Source organism: Parasteatoda tepidariorum, chromosome 2, assembly GCF_982258835.1.
Source record: "Parasteatoda tepidariorum strain Cologne lab strain chromosome 2, Ptep-v5.0, whole genome shotgun sequence".
In the NCBI taxonomy this organism is placed as follows: domain Eukaryota; kingdom Metazoa; phylum Arthropoda; class Arachnida; order Araneae; family Theridiidae; genus Parasteatoda; species Parasteatoda tepidariorum.
Window position 1 is genome coordinate 131,982,619 of NC_141756.1, and position 13,496 is coordinate 131,996,114.

General features: G+C 32.7%; 1 protein-coding gene across 9 annotated transcripts in view; it reads right to left on the bottom strand.

Annotated features, from left to right (window-relative positions):
* Positions 1-10,981: 10,981 nt before the first annotated feature.
* The window catches only part of LOC107443911 (plexin-B), a 251,761-nt gene continuing 249,246 nt past the window's right edge, over positions 10,982-13,496 (bottom strand). For all 9 annotated transcript variants that reach the window (XM_087158423.1, XM_071182958.2, XM_043047550.3 and 6 more), the window contains one exon: positions 10,982-13,414. In XM_087158423.1, coding sequence (XP_087014549.1) covers positions 13,307-13,414 — 108 coding nt within the window. In that variant the 3' untranslated portion in view covers positions 10,982-13,306. The remainder of the gene's footprint in view (positions 13,415-13,496) is intronic.

A 13,496-nucleotide genomic window follows, 5' to 3' on the forward strand; every position in this document is an offset into this window, starting at 1 on the left:
AATAAAATGCTTAGGAATGTCTGAACAGAGTTCCTGGGTACTAGATTATTTTTGTAGTTAAATACATTTTATTACACTACAGCTTTAAAAATGTGGCTATAACTACTTTAGTTGTGACTACTTTAAAGGACCGAACTTTGTTTACGTTCAAAATCGTTTTGAATAAAAAATATTGGCTTATATTTACCCCCGATAATCCCGAGAAAAGTCGGAGAATTTGTTTGTCTGTTTTGTTTTAAGCGACCTAAATACTAATAATAATTTGCTGTGGTTAGAAGTTTGCAAAGTTTCGTTTGGAAGTTTTGGTGTTGGATTGTGGGACAGCGCGTGTTTTATGCGATTGTATGTGTTTCCCAAAGTGTGGTACCCCCAGGGGTGCGGGAACAGTTTAGCGTGGGTACTAGTTCTTATGCGAAATATGTTGCAACAAACGAAAATTTCAAAATTTTTTATTTAAAAACAAAGCTAGCCATGAAAATTTACAATTGCGTATTTTTCTATTGGCTATTTTCATCAAAATTAACAGTTAATAATGTGTGGTGTCAACAGCCAGTTGTGATTTTTAACGTTTGCGCAATTTTTTTTACAGCAAAAAAATACATTCATTTTTTTATGAGGGCTACGAAACATTTAGAGAGGGTATGCAAAAGTTTGGGAAACACTGGTATATACGATGGTTGCGTAGAAAAAAAGAGTAAAATGTGTATCACTTGAAAGAATCACTTGTTTTAAAAAACTATCCCACAAAGACTTATTTGCCAGAGATAACTCGGTATGGTAAACTAATGGTTAATAAAACGTTTTTTACACATAAAAAAAAAAAAATTTTTAACTTAAAACTTTTTAATTCTGTTCCTTGAGAATTTTTATGAATGAAATAAAAAAGAAGGTAAGAAAAGCGGTTGAACATGATATAGAAATATTTATTCATGCTGAAACAATTCTTGACAGAAATGCCATTTTGTTCTCGGAAATATGTCTCTTTATATTCAACTCCTTTCACTGACCCATCAAATAACTAAAAGTAGTTGCCGCTAATTATTTAAAAAGTGCATCATAAGTAGTTTCACTATTTCTTTTGGAAGTATGTCATGGAAGTCACCAAAGAAATTATTTTTTATCACTTTATTTAACCTCGATTATGTTATGTCTGCATCAAACTTGTGGTCCCTAATTCTGAAGACTTTATTCTCCTTTTGAGGGATCTGAAGAAACTCATTAATTGCAGTATATTTTGTAGCGACCGATTATTGAATTCCACCAGTGAATGAATTCCACCAGTGAAATACATCTAGTTAATACATTTGCCCCCTTCATCAATGTTTTTCTCTAATGTCAAGTATGCATTTAACCGATATGTTCTTGTCATTTTGAACTCAATTCAGAAGACAAGGGAACTTCTGGTATTTGCCTTAGTGGAGGACTTTTTGATGGAACTAGCCAGCATTTGCGTTAAATGGAGGGGAAAATCTCACGACAAGGGGACTCCACTGAGGATATTTTGCGTCAGCACTGTGGTCGGTTGGGAGCGGCATTCGCGTCGACCAGCCATCGTTGGGATTCGAACTCCGCTTCACCTCATTGGAAGGCGCCCCTGAATCACCAAGGCTCTTTTATAACTATTTTTTAAAAAATACTGCTATTTTAAAAAAGTGTAATAATTTCATTTGTGTTCCTAAAACATAAGTACATAAAAGTGTGAACATAAAATTGATAAATATAAATAATAAGTATGCTGAATAGTGAAAATGAGGTCCCCGTGACCTTCCACCCCAGCCCCTTTGATAAAAAGATCGGCAATTCAGCATTTTGACGCATATATTTTTTTCTTTTGGTGATACTCTCTTTTCTTTTCTTTTTTTATCTGCGAGGAAAATGTTTATGCGTCTTGCAGGAGAATTTATTATTTTCTCGCAACGATGGTTCCCGTGGTAATTATAACAGAAATTCAACTTATTCAGAATTTGCTACACTGGATGAAATTCGCATAAAAAATACTAGAACTTGAATACTCGAAGATATATTTCTGAGGTAATTATTTTGATTAATAAATTTAGAACCAACCTGCATTAATATCAAGAGACTTTTCTCTATAACTCTCTTTTCCCAAAATTTCTCATGTATTTAAACTATTGTGTTACAGAGGGAAGAGAAACACGAAAAACCCAAATGGCTAGAATGAAAAATAGTTTTAAGTCTAGCTATCATGAAAAATAGTTTTAAGTCCGGCAACTTTTTTTTAAAAAAAAAGCTATTCGGGGGATTATTACCAAGCAACATATCAAAATAGAATTTGTCAATCGCAATGTAGTCGTCATAGCCGTGGTGGCTTAGAGGATAGGGCTTTCGCCTTAGAATCAGGTGAACCGGGTTCGAATCCCAGCAATGGCTGGTTGATTCGAATTCCGCACCCGGCTCGCACTGACGTGAAATATCCTCAGTGGCTGACGGATAATAGGTTAGACTCCCTTGCCGTCAAGCTAACTGTGGAAAGTTATCGTCCTCTCCCTGTTACGCAAATGTGGGTAAGTTGGCTCAAAAAGTCTTCCACCCCCCCCCCCACCCAATACTTGATCCAGGAGTTTTCTTGTCTTCTGAATTGGTTTTAAAATGACAACGCAACGGTGTTGAACATTAGTTGCCGCAAGTCCAAAATTGGGTCGGCTGTTCAACGGCTGTTATAAAATAAAATGAAATGGAAAATCATTGAAATTATCTCATTCTTGCGAAATGTCGAAAGCGAGATTCATTTCCTAATTAAAGTAATAAACTTTTGCCTACATAAATTTTTTTAAGTTTCAGTGCCACTGCCCGGTATGCCCTACATAAATTTTTTAAGTTTCAGTGCCACTGCCCGGTATGCCCTGCATAAATTTTTTTAAGTTTCAGTGCCACTGCCCGGTATGCCCTACATAAATTTTTTAAGTTTCAGTGCCACTGCCTGGTATGCCCTACAGAAATTTTTTTAAGATTCAATGTCATTGCCCAGTATGCATTTAATAAAGGTGCATGTAAAAACTAATATTTCTCAAAATTAATCCTCATCAGACATTAAAATATCCAATAAACATAATATCAACGAATAGATATCACACCGGATATATCCGGTTTGACCAAAGCGACTGTTGACATTCAATTGATTTCTGTCATTCACGGTACATTCTTAAAAAGCAACTTAAAAGATTTTAAAAAACTTTTCTGGAATCTTTAATACCCTTTTGCGAAGATCGCTAATGATTTCGTTTTAATTGTGGGTGAAATATTGAAATAAAACGTTACTACACGTTTTGGATCATGCATAATGGGTCATTTATTTATTTCAGATCATCTTTTAATTTCTTAATCAATTTCAGAAGCTTTAATAGCATTAGAACTTTAGTAGCAAACTCAAAGCGATTTCTGAAGAACTGCTGTTTTAATAAACGAAACGTTTATTATAAATATAAGACAATTTTATACTAAAACATACCCTCCAACTGCTACGGAATTTCCGTAGTTTCAGAAATCTTCTTTTCAGACGGTAGCAAAATTAATGTCTTAATATTTTAAAAAAATTTATTTTAGCGTAACTTGTCCACTATTACTTATAAAAGTGCAGGCCATATGGCTAGATTCTTAAGTTCTGATAAAAGTTTTATGAGAAATCCATTTGCTTTAAAAATTTCTACTTTGGTTCGCTACCACTAGAAAGAATTATTTTCAAAATCCTCATAAGTTGGAGGGTATGCTAAAAGGTCTTTTCTTTTTGGATATTTGCCAATGAAAATTAACTTCAGTTCTAACTGATACCGAAATTTTGGTGAAATCCGAATATACGTTTGGCGCGATTTTGAAAACAGTCTTGAAAAAAAAAAAAAAAAATCATAACCTGAAAACGACAAATACTTAAATATAAAATGAAGAAAAAGCATAAATCGATGCAAATGAATCAGCCTCCCAAGCTTTATCAATATCGCCTTATCTACAATTTAACATGCCAGGACTAAGCCAAAGCTCTTTAATTTTTTTTTAATTACAAACTAATATAACTTTATTGGGAGCAAAAACAAACACATAAATACAAAGAATATACATTCGTCGTCAAGAGGAAAATCCTGTCCAGGTGACAAAGAAAAGTAATACAATAAATTTAAATTAGAAATGAAAAAAAAGGGGGGGGGATATTACAATCATGAATTAACCTTACGCTCATCATAAGACATCATATATTGTTGAATACTGTAATAATAGAAAAAAAAATGCATGAAACTATATAAAAAAAACTCGCGACTCGACAGACTTTACGTGCATCAGTCACCATTTACCACACAGGGAGTCTTCCTCCGGCGGGGATCGAACCCACGACCTGTTGGACATGAACCAATCTGGCTATCCTGGTACCAGTTTTCGGTTACTTCACGGTATCATATATACACCTCAAACTAAAAATATTTTCTCCAGGTTTTTAATATTAAATTATTCAGATGTTATAATGCTGCATTTAGATAAATTTAAAAGTGATAGAATTGCAAAATTTGCTTTCTGGAGTTAAAATGTTCTTTTTCAAGTAGTTCTGTAAACTATATTCAGGCTTATTAAATCAAGTAAAGAACAAGAAACTGTTAAAAGGGTTGTCCGCTTATTTTAACTGAGATGAAAATCCTTCTCTTTTTTTTCAGATTATTTAAACCAGTAGCACGATTTTCTCGAAGGTAATTAATTTCAATTTTGACGTAATTTAGTACACGCTCAAAATTGATATAATTTTTTTTTTTGTTGACAGTTCACATGAAATATTCTTCAAAGCAAATATATCGGCGACCTTTTTATTTAATATTTTATAACTGTCGTTTGACAGGCCGACCCAAATTTGGGTTTATGACTACTAATGTTTAACTCCGTAGCCAAGTCATTTTGAATCCAACCCAGAAGACAGGGGAAACTAAACTTCGTGGAGGAAGATAGAACTTTATCAGGAGTTGATTCATCACATGGTATTCGACGATACTATTTTTGGAAGAAGGATGTGAACATCAAGGTTGCTATTTGTATGACTAACATATTTATTTCGCAATCGTGTGTTTTTAACATTCATAAATTTCTCACTCTTGAGTTGCTGAGAAAGCAGCAGTTTTTAAATATAAATTAGCTAGAGTAACGAAAGGTATAATAGCGGATGATAAAGCCAAGAGTGATTGAAAAAGTGTTTGGCGAGCATTTCTTGCGCGGTTTCTCCTCTTATTCACGCGCTGAAATGCATCCGAGGAGCCAACTTCTGGCGAACTATCCCTTGTTTAGCCAAGTGGACCCATGATACCTAGCTGAGGATATTTTGCAAGGCATCACTGAGACCTTTTTTGGGAAGCTCAAACCGTAGGGCTCTAATTTCTTGTTAAAGAACTTTTTTTTTAATTATAATTAATTTCAAACTTTGGATTTTAGAAACATAAAAAAGTTTGAGTAAGAATCTAATAATCACGTGAAAATGCTGAAATCTTATTATTTACTTTTGGCGACGAGAACACGCTGTCTTCTAAGGTGTTGCTTTGGTAATAAATATAAATAACGAATAAGTTTTCGCATTTTGATCACTCATATTTTTTTATAAAAATGACGAATTTTTAAAATTATGAAAACAAATTTTTTTTTTATCGCTTATTATTGCCTTCTATTTTATTACCGTTGTTGAACAGCCGACCCAATTTTGGCTTAACGACTATAATGTTCAACTCCGTAGCCTTGTAACTTTGAACCAATCTAGAAGACAAGGGAACTCCAGGATCAGTACCCGCAGAGTCATTGACTTGTTATGTGAACATGGAGGACTTTGCGACTCGACAGATTTAACGTGCATCAATCACCATTCACTACACGGGGAGTCTTTGGCCGGCGGGGATCGAACACGCGACCTCCTGTCCTACCAACCAGGTTATCCCGGCTCCCTTTAACCTTTTATAAGGCAGAGGGAAGAATGCTTCCCTCAAACTTGATTAATTTTCAAATGTTGATGGAAGCATAACAAAGAAAAGGCTTTCTTTACATAAATGAGGGAAACAGTAAGAGTTCCCGTGGGGTCAAGAAGCAATGTTCTTTTGCGTTCATTTGATGATTTCTCATTGAGTTTATTTGTAGTTATAAACAGAGAATTTTAAAATTATCTGAAGACCGATTAGGAGAAACTTCAGTGTTCGGCTAAATGTATACCGGGCACTTAACTTCCCATAGTGACTATAAGATTTTTCAAAAAAAAATTTTTTTTTTTTTTATGTAACCGTCGTTGAACCCAATTTTTGGGTTTATAACTACTGATGTTCAACTACGTAGAACTCAATCCAGAAGACAAGGGGACTGATGCCCTGCATTTGCATGGAGACTAACGGATTCTAATCACAGAAGATATTTCGTGGTCGGTGGGACTCGATCCCGGTTCATCGCATTGGAAGGCCCTTGAGCCAAATCGACATTCCGCCCATTTCGTTAACATGTTCTACCATCAAGGTATATTTTGTTCAGCCGGAAATAAAGATTTTTGGGTGCCCCTCGTAGATAGTCAATATGACAGGCGATATTAACACGTTGAATTTATATGGCTTGCCCGTCTGGCCAAACGGTAAATAACTGCAAACTAAATTTGCAAATATTGGACAAATTTTGCTAGTTTTTTAAAAGCATGACATATCTGAAAAAAGTGGTGAATTATATAAGCCCACGAATTGTTTAGAAATAGTGGTGGATAAAAATCTAAATTAAATTTATTAAACCAAAAATCTCAATTGATAAACTACCACTTGAAAATATTTATTCGCTGTCCAGAGCAAGTTGGTATTTCGGTGTACATAAATAAAACTATTTTTGTGTGTATTTCATATTGCATTAATTTCTACAAACCATTTTAGTAACGACAATAATATAAAAAAACTAAGAGCCTTAAAAATTTACTCGAATTACGTGTTTCTAATAATCTTGACTTCGCCGGTCACCGGTGATCCCCGTGGCGTTACGAACAAACTCAGTGCCGGTCACCGGTGACCCCCATGGAATTCAACGTGTTAAAAACCTTTATTATCTGAACTGAGTATTTAGTTGTTAAAATGTTACCCTAAATGTAAACAAAAAATCACACAGAATAAAGTGTTATATCATTTTTACTTCATTTTCAATACAATGGTTACAAGTTTCGTCTCTGGTATAAAAAAATACTTGCGCGAACACATTCCTCTGCTGGACCTTTCCCCCATGCAAGGGGGTGGGGGTCAAGATAGTCGAGAGGAAATAGTGACCAACAAAAAGTTAGGGGGTAGACAGCGCCGTCCTTCTGGTTCCGTACAAGGGGAGAAGGGAAGAAGAAGAAGATATCACAGCCAAAAATAAAGAATCCATTTTTATGAAGCACGGACTGGCACGTGAACTTAGAGACCACGGTATCCTGGAGACCATGGTCCACGAAGGAGACGAAGCTCAGAGAACTGTTTTTTTTCTTCCCAAAAATGTGAGATAGTCTATGTGTTTATGACAAGAGTGTATCACAGGCATTGTGTATGACACATGGGGAGGAAGGGGGGTAAAAGATGGCACGGGTTTTTCTTTTTTTGAAATCTCTCTTCTTTTTCTTTTTTTTAGCAAAAGGTGGATTGGTGGTACATGCACACTGAACTGGTGGTGGTTGGGGGGGGGGCTTTCGATGATAAAAAGGAGGCAGTCATCACTTAAGTTATTCTTTCTTCAGCTGCACAATTTTTTTGAAATTTAGGGCTCGGAACTCTTTGCACATTGAGAAAAACAAAAATATTTGTACCATAAGTTCTTAATCTTTTTATGTTTTTTGACCAAACGAGTAATTTAAAAAAAAAAAAAAATAATTAAAGTCAGATCCTACCTAGGCAAACAAATAAAAAATTTATTTTAGTTACTTTTTAATAAATAATTAAAAAATTTTCTCCCATATAAAACTAAAATTTGAAAAAAACTGTATTAACATTAAGTATCATCCACTATAAGATTAAAAAAATTTATTTGAAATGCATTGAAAAAAAGAAAAGGCGCGTGGTGTATCAGACAACTCTAAAAAGTATAAATTGGGTGACGTGGACCACACGTCATGTTCTGCATTGAATTTATCTGACACAGCGAATATAAAATAATTAATGTGCGCAATAAACTATTTTTTTGTTGTTCCAATAGAAGTATAAGTTACAAATTATCACTGACGTTACTTTTAAAATAGGTGAAAAACTGAATTGCTTACAGTAAAATTCAAAATAATGACTAACTCATCAGAAAATTCCATTTCGCTCATCCCTATTTACTGAATGAATTAATATTTGAAAGAAAAAAAAACTGTATTTGAATTTGAGTGAATAAATAAAAAGAATTTCATGAACGATTGAAAATTTGAACAAGATAGAGGGAGAGAGTGAACTCATAGTAGGAATTGAATAATAATATTTTTCGATATAGGTGGCATCGGAAAAAAAACCCCTTTCATAAAATTCTTATCTATCCGTACTGGACTTAAGCTCCAGATATCAGGAAGAAAAAAAAAAAAACATTTTTAGACAAACATGGTATCTTAGTGAAACCACTATCTTCAAATTCCATTCCAAAGCGGAATTTTAATACACACTACGGATACGGGGAGAAAAATATTAAGAACAATGTTTTTTTTTTGTTGACTAAATGACATAACAGTTTTCATAATAGCTCTTTAAATTCTTGCTCAATTCTAGGCAATAAGATTTCAGCTTACTTGTCATCGGAGACAAATAAGCCATGATTTTGATTTTAGCTGGCAAAAGCCTACTTTAGAAGGCAAATCGTAAAAAAACTAGAAGTATGAACCTAGTATTTTTTAATCTCACTTTCTATGTTTAACTAAGGTTCGAAAATTGAACTGTGTAATCTATGCAATGGATAGGGATGTTTGGAACAAATCTGTTCCATGCCCTTCAGATACTTGATAAAGGTATGAATAGGGCCTTAAAAGTTAAGAACTCCAAGTACAAATCACTACGAAGATGACAAATAAAATTATTTTCACGGTTTCAGTCACAATTCAATAAAAGCAGCAAATGTTTTACTAAAACAATAGACATGTGTGAAAAAAGTTAAAATAACAACACGAAAAATAATTTGCAAAAATGCAATAAAGTAGTAAAATAAACTAACTTTATTGACTAAATTGTTCTTTGAAATCCAAAAAGTTAATTTTAGCTCACGGCAATCTAAGTGGTTTGGACAGGAGTAACGCAGTCCAATTAAAATGGTCGAATGAATTGTTCGGCAGAAATTACAAAACTATTCAAATTTTGCTCAAGGTAACTTATTTTGGATAAATTTAAAAAAGCGAGTGATTAAGCACATTTCATTGCACTGCTTGGTAACCTATATTTTGTAATGCTGCTTTTATAGAATGTCAATAAATACAACATTGTTGTTAATATACATAGTTAAATACAATCAGTTTTGCAATGGATAGGAAAATCAATCATTGTAGTTGAAAACATCCACAGCTTGAATAAAATTTGTTTGTTATGTGTTAACTAAAAATTATCCTTAAAAAAATCGAATAGTATTATTGACTGTCACGAAATTTTGAAAGAATTACGTTTATTAATATCATGGTCTGTAAGGCTCCTGTTGTTAGCATTAGACTTCGCTAACGTTTAAAATTTCTTCATTATCTGCCTGATTTTGTAAAATATTATACAAAAATTAATTAGTTCATACTAAGTTTCAAATGTACACTTTTCTTCAGATAAATAGGGAAACTTATATTTTTGAAACTAAAGAATGTCGCTTACAAAACATTCCTGTATACTGATACACATTTGGATATAGCATAAACATAATTTTAAAATGTTCGTTAACCGGGAAAAGTGAATGTCAACAATCCACAAGCAATAAATACTCGGTTAAAACACGATTAAAATATATTTTGATTCATAAATTCATGCTTGTCCTGACAAATTTAGTTTCGAAACTCTTTTTTCATTTCTCCGTAAATCCTTCTTATCCGAATCCTTTAGCAGGGGTAATTGTAAGACCGAACTCAAAAATCCTGAAGATTTCTTGAGTAAAATCATTAATGACACATTTCAAAAAATTAATGTCTTTATAAATTTTATGTCATTGATATTTCCTAAACATGAAATTCTAAATAAATCATATGCTGCATAATTTAAATAAATAATTATGTATCAGTTTACTTTTTATCTCTAATCCTTTTTATTATTCTACCAGAAAAAATATTAACAAATGAACGAAATGCCAAGTTTAAATTCTAGTTCTAATATTTTTAAATAAAATATACAGGAATTCTTATACATAAATGTAATCGATGATTTCTTGAAACTTCTGGACCTTGGATTTCCGGAAACTTTCGAATCGCGATTAGCAAAAAATCCAGAAATCTGGATTTTCTCTGGAGCACAATCATTTTTGCTTTTGGACATCAACATATATTTGTATTCATTTATTTCCGTTCACAATTGTTTAGCAACTTTTTGTAGTTTTTTTTTAATTTTTTATTTTGCATTTAAGAAATACTAAAAAATTTATTATGCAGTGTTAACAAAACTATTAAGCTCATTAAAAATTACATAACAGTGTTAAAAACTAAAAAGAAAAGAAAAACATATAGCAGTGTTAAAAAATAAAAAAGTATTAGTGCTCAAAAATATTAAATAGGATAAAATAAAAAAAGCAGTTTTGAAGAATAAAAAAAATTATTGAAGAATAAAAAAAATTATTCGACCATAAAAGAAAAATTGAAAAAATAAATTCTTATAAAAATATTAAACGTGTTATACTGATTAATGTTTATAGAGATAGCTATAAAAGTAACATAACTTCGTCTTTCTCAATTTTAGGCAATTTTTATTGACTCAAAGCAAAGGTGAATCTGAACAAAAAGTTGCTAAAAACTGCGTTCGAAAAGTAACTTCATAACTTTTAAATGTTTGTTAAATAATTTTTTTTTTTTACATATATAATAAATACAATCCAATATTCTCTAAATATATTTCTTTGTAAATTTTTTTTACAATATGGATAAGGGTAAACGTCTCATAAATAACGTTGTTATTCCGAGCCCATGTAAAACAAAAATCACTAAAACATTGATACAAAAGTCTTGTTCTCTAAGACAATATGTATATATATCTGAAACCTCAACAAGTAGGGTGAATTGGACGATCAGGGTCCGGCATGTAATACATTTCAGATCAAGCTCGATGCACGTGATGCACACGTCATTTTGCTTTTAAAAATCGGTACTTTTTCGTTCATAGCGCACAGGTAACATTCATTTGCCTGATCCTTCGTTAAAAACTGAACATTTGCCACACACGCATTTGTATTTTTGCAATCGTAAAAAGCAGCTTCTGGTGTTTTTGTAATGAATATTAAATGTAACAATCTTTTGATACTGAATCACGTGACACCATTCACTAAAGCAGCTTCAAACTTCATTATGTATGGTCACTGGTTCATTAGAAAATCCGATTCTTTGCAAAAGTCGCCATTTATCTAAACGGCAGCGAATTGGAAATTTTTTTTCAGCTTTAAAAGGCTTATTACAATCAGCTTGGAATCTGCGTTGGCTTACTGCAATGATAATCTCATTATGAATCAGGGTAATATGATATATTCTGTGATGAACGTTGGCGCATTGTCATAAGCCTATCAGGTTCATTGGATTCAAACTTGTCCAATTAGCCTAGCGTTTGCAAAGAGTCAAATTTAATAACTTGTTTCATTAATTAAAAATCCAAGCAATATCTCTTACAAATTGGAGATAAAAAAAACATGGAAAAATAAAGGATTAAACTCGAGAACTTGATAGGAATTTATGCTTTTTGTTAACTAGTAGTTTATTAAATACACCCTATTTTTATTAAGTAAATAGTTTGTTAAAATTTTGAAGTGTACCATTTGCAGAATCTTTGTGCATAGATACATATTTTATTCGTTTAACAAGTTGAATGTCTATGGATTTAATGATCCGCAAAGTATTGAAGAAACATTAAAATGAATCTAAATTAAAATAATGAAGTTAAAAAATAATCGCAAAAATTACAATAAAATTTCAATCTGAACTCTTCACATAGCTGCACAAATGAACTTCTCACATAGCTAGCTGCATTTTGAAAAGATAGTAACAATAAAATGCTTCATAGAAATAAATATTAAGTATCTGTATATACATTAAAATAAAGTATTAACAGTATTATGACAGGTGATACTGAATACAGTTAATCTTCATTCTGATAGCGACAAAGTACGCGCTTTGTTTAATCTATTAACGTAAAGGCACCGAGAAGGGCACAAATAATAAATTAAAAAACTGGAATTATTTTAGCTTTATTATTTGTGTTGGAATTTGTCTTGCATGATTTTTTAAGTGTCGTTCAACACTAATTTGCTGGATTCTTTTTTTTTCACACTGTACGAAGAACGGATATTCAGCTAATAATAAATAAACACTCAACAAGGTGTTTTGTTTTCAAAAAAAGGAAAAAAGAAATTTATGGGTATGCTTGGACTTCATGGAGAATACTGTGAAGTTGCTATTCTTTACACTCTGTGCGCATTTTGGCTATCGAAAAAGTACCTAAAAATGTTCATCGCCAACTCTTTTATAATTTCCACTGCAGGGCACACTCGATTTGGTGACAGAAGCTCTCTACTTCGACGACAGAAGATTTAGTTTTTTTTTTTAGCAAAAAGATTTACTGGAGTTCTAAAGCTCTCATTGGATAAAAAGTAGTTCCTGTCTTTTTCCAAAATAATTTTTCATTTTTGCCACACAAAAAACGACGTCGGAAAATGATACTCTCAAAAGTTTTGTGATGCGTCCACTAAAAAAAATCTGCCCCTGATTTGTAGCGAAAATCTCTATGGGAAGAATGCAGCCGTGGAACACAAAAGCCATATTATTATTATATATACAATAATGACTATATCTGTTTTTTTATATATATATATACATAACAACAATGAAGAAGGATTAAAAACTACACATCCAGGAACACAATGCCGGGCGTCTTATATTCTCACTGTCCAGCTTTTTTTCTTTAGCACTCTCTCTCTCTCTGTGTGACCCTATGACTATATAAAAACAAATGGAGACACATGAGTGTAGTCACAGCACCGCACGAGTCTTTGAGGATCTTCTTGAGTGATGATGCAGTGTTTTGACCCAGGAGGTTCTTTTTCTCTTTTTTTTTATAGGACAATTCTCCTGGAAGACACCTTCAAATTGGAATGTTTGGGGGTCTCACGCACCAGGAATAAATGGACTTTTAAAGCTGAACCAGCAGCGTTTTGTTCAACAGACGGAGGTCTCTTCGCCTTCCAGTGTGCAAGCTACTGTCTCCAGCTTTTCTGCCAGATGTATCTTCGCACAATAAGGATCTGTGTACAGTGCTTCGAGTACCTATTGAACAAAGAACAATTGGTTTAAAAAAAAAACACGATTAAAATAAAGGGAATAACATTCTAGAGATTCGATTCTATAA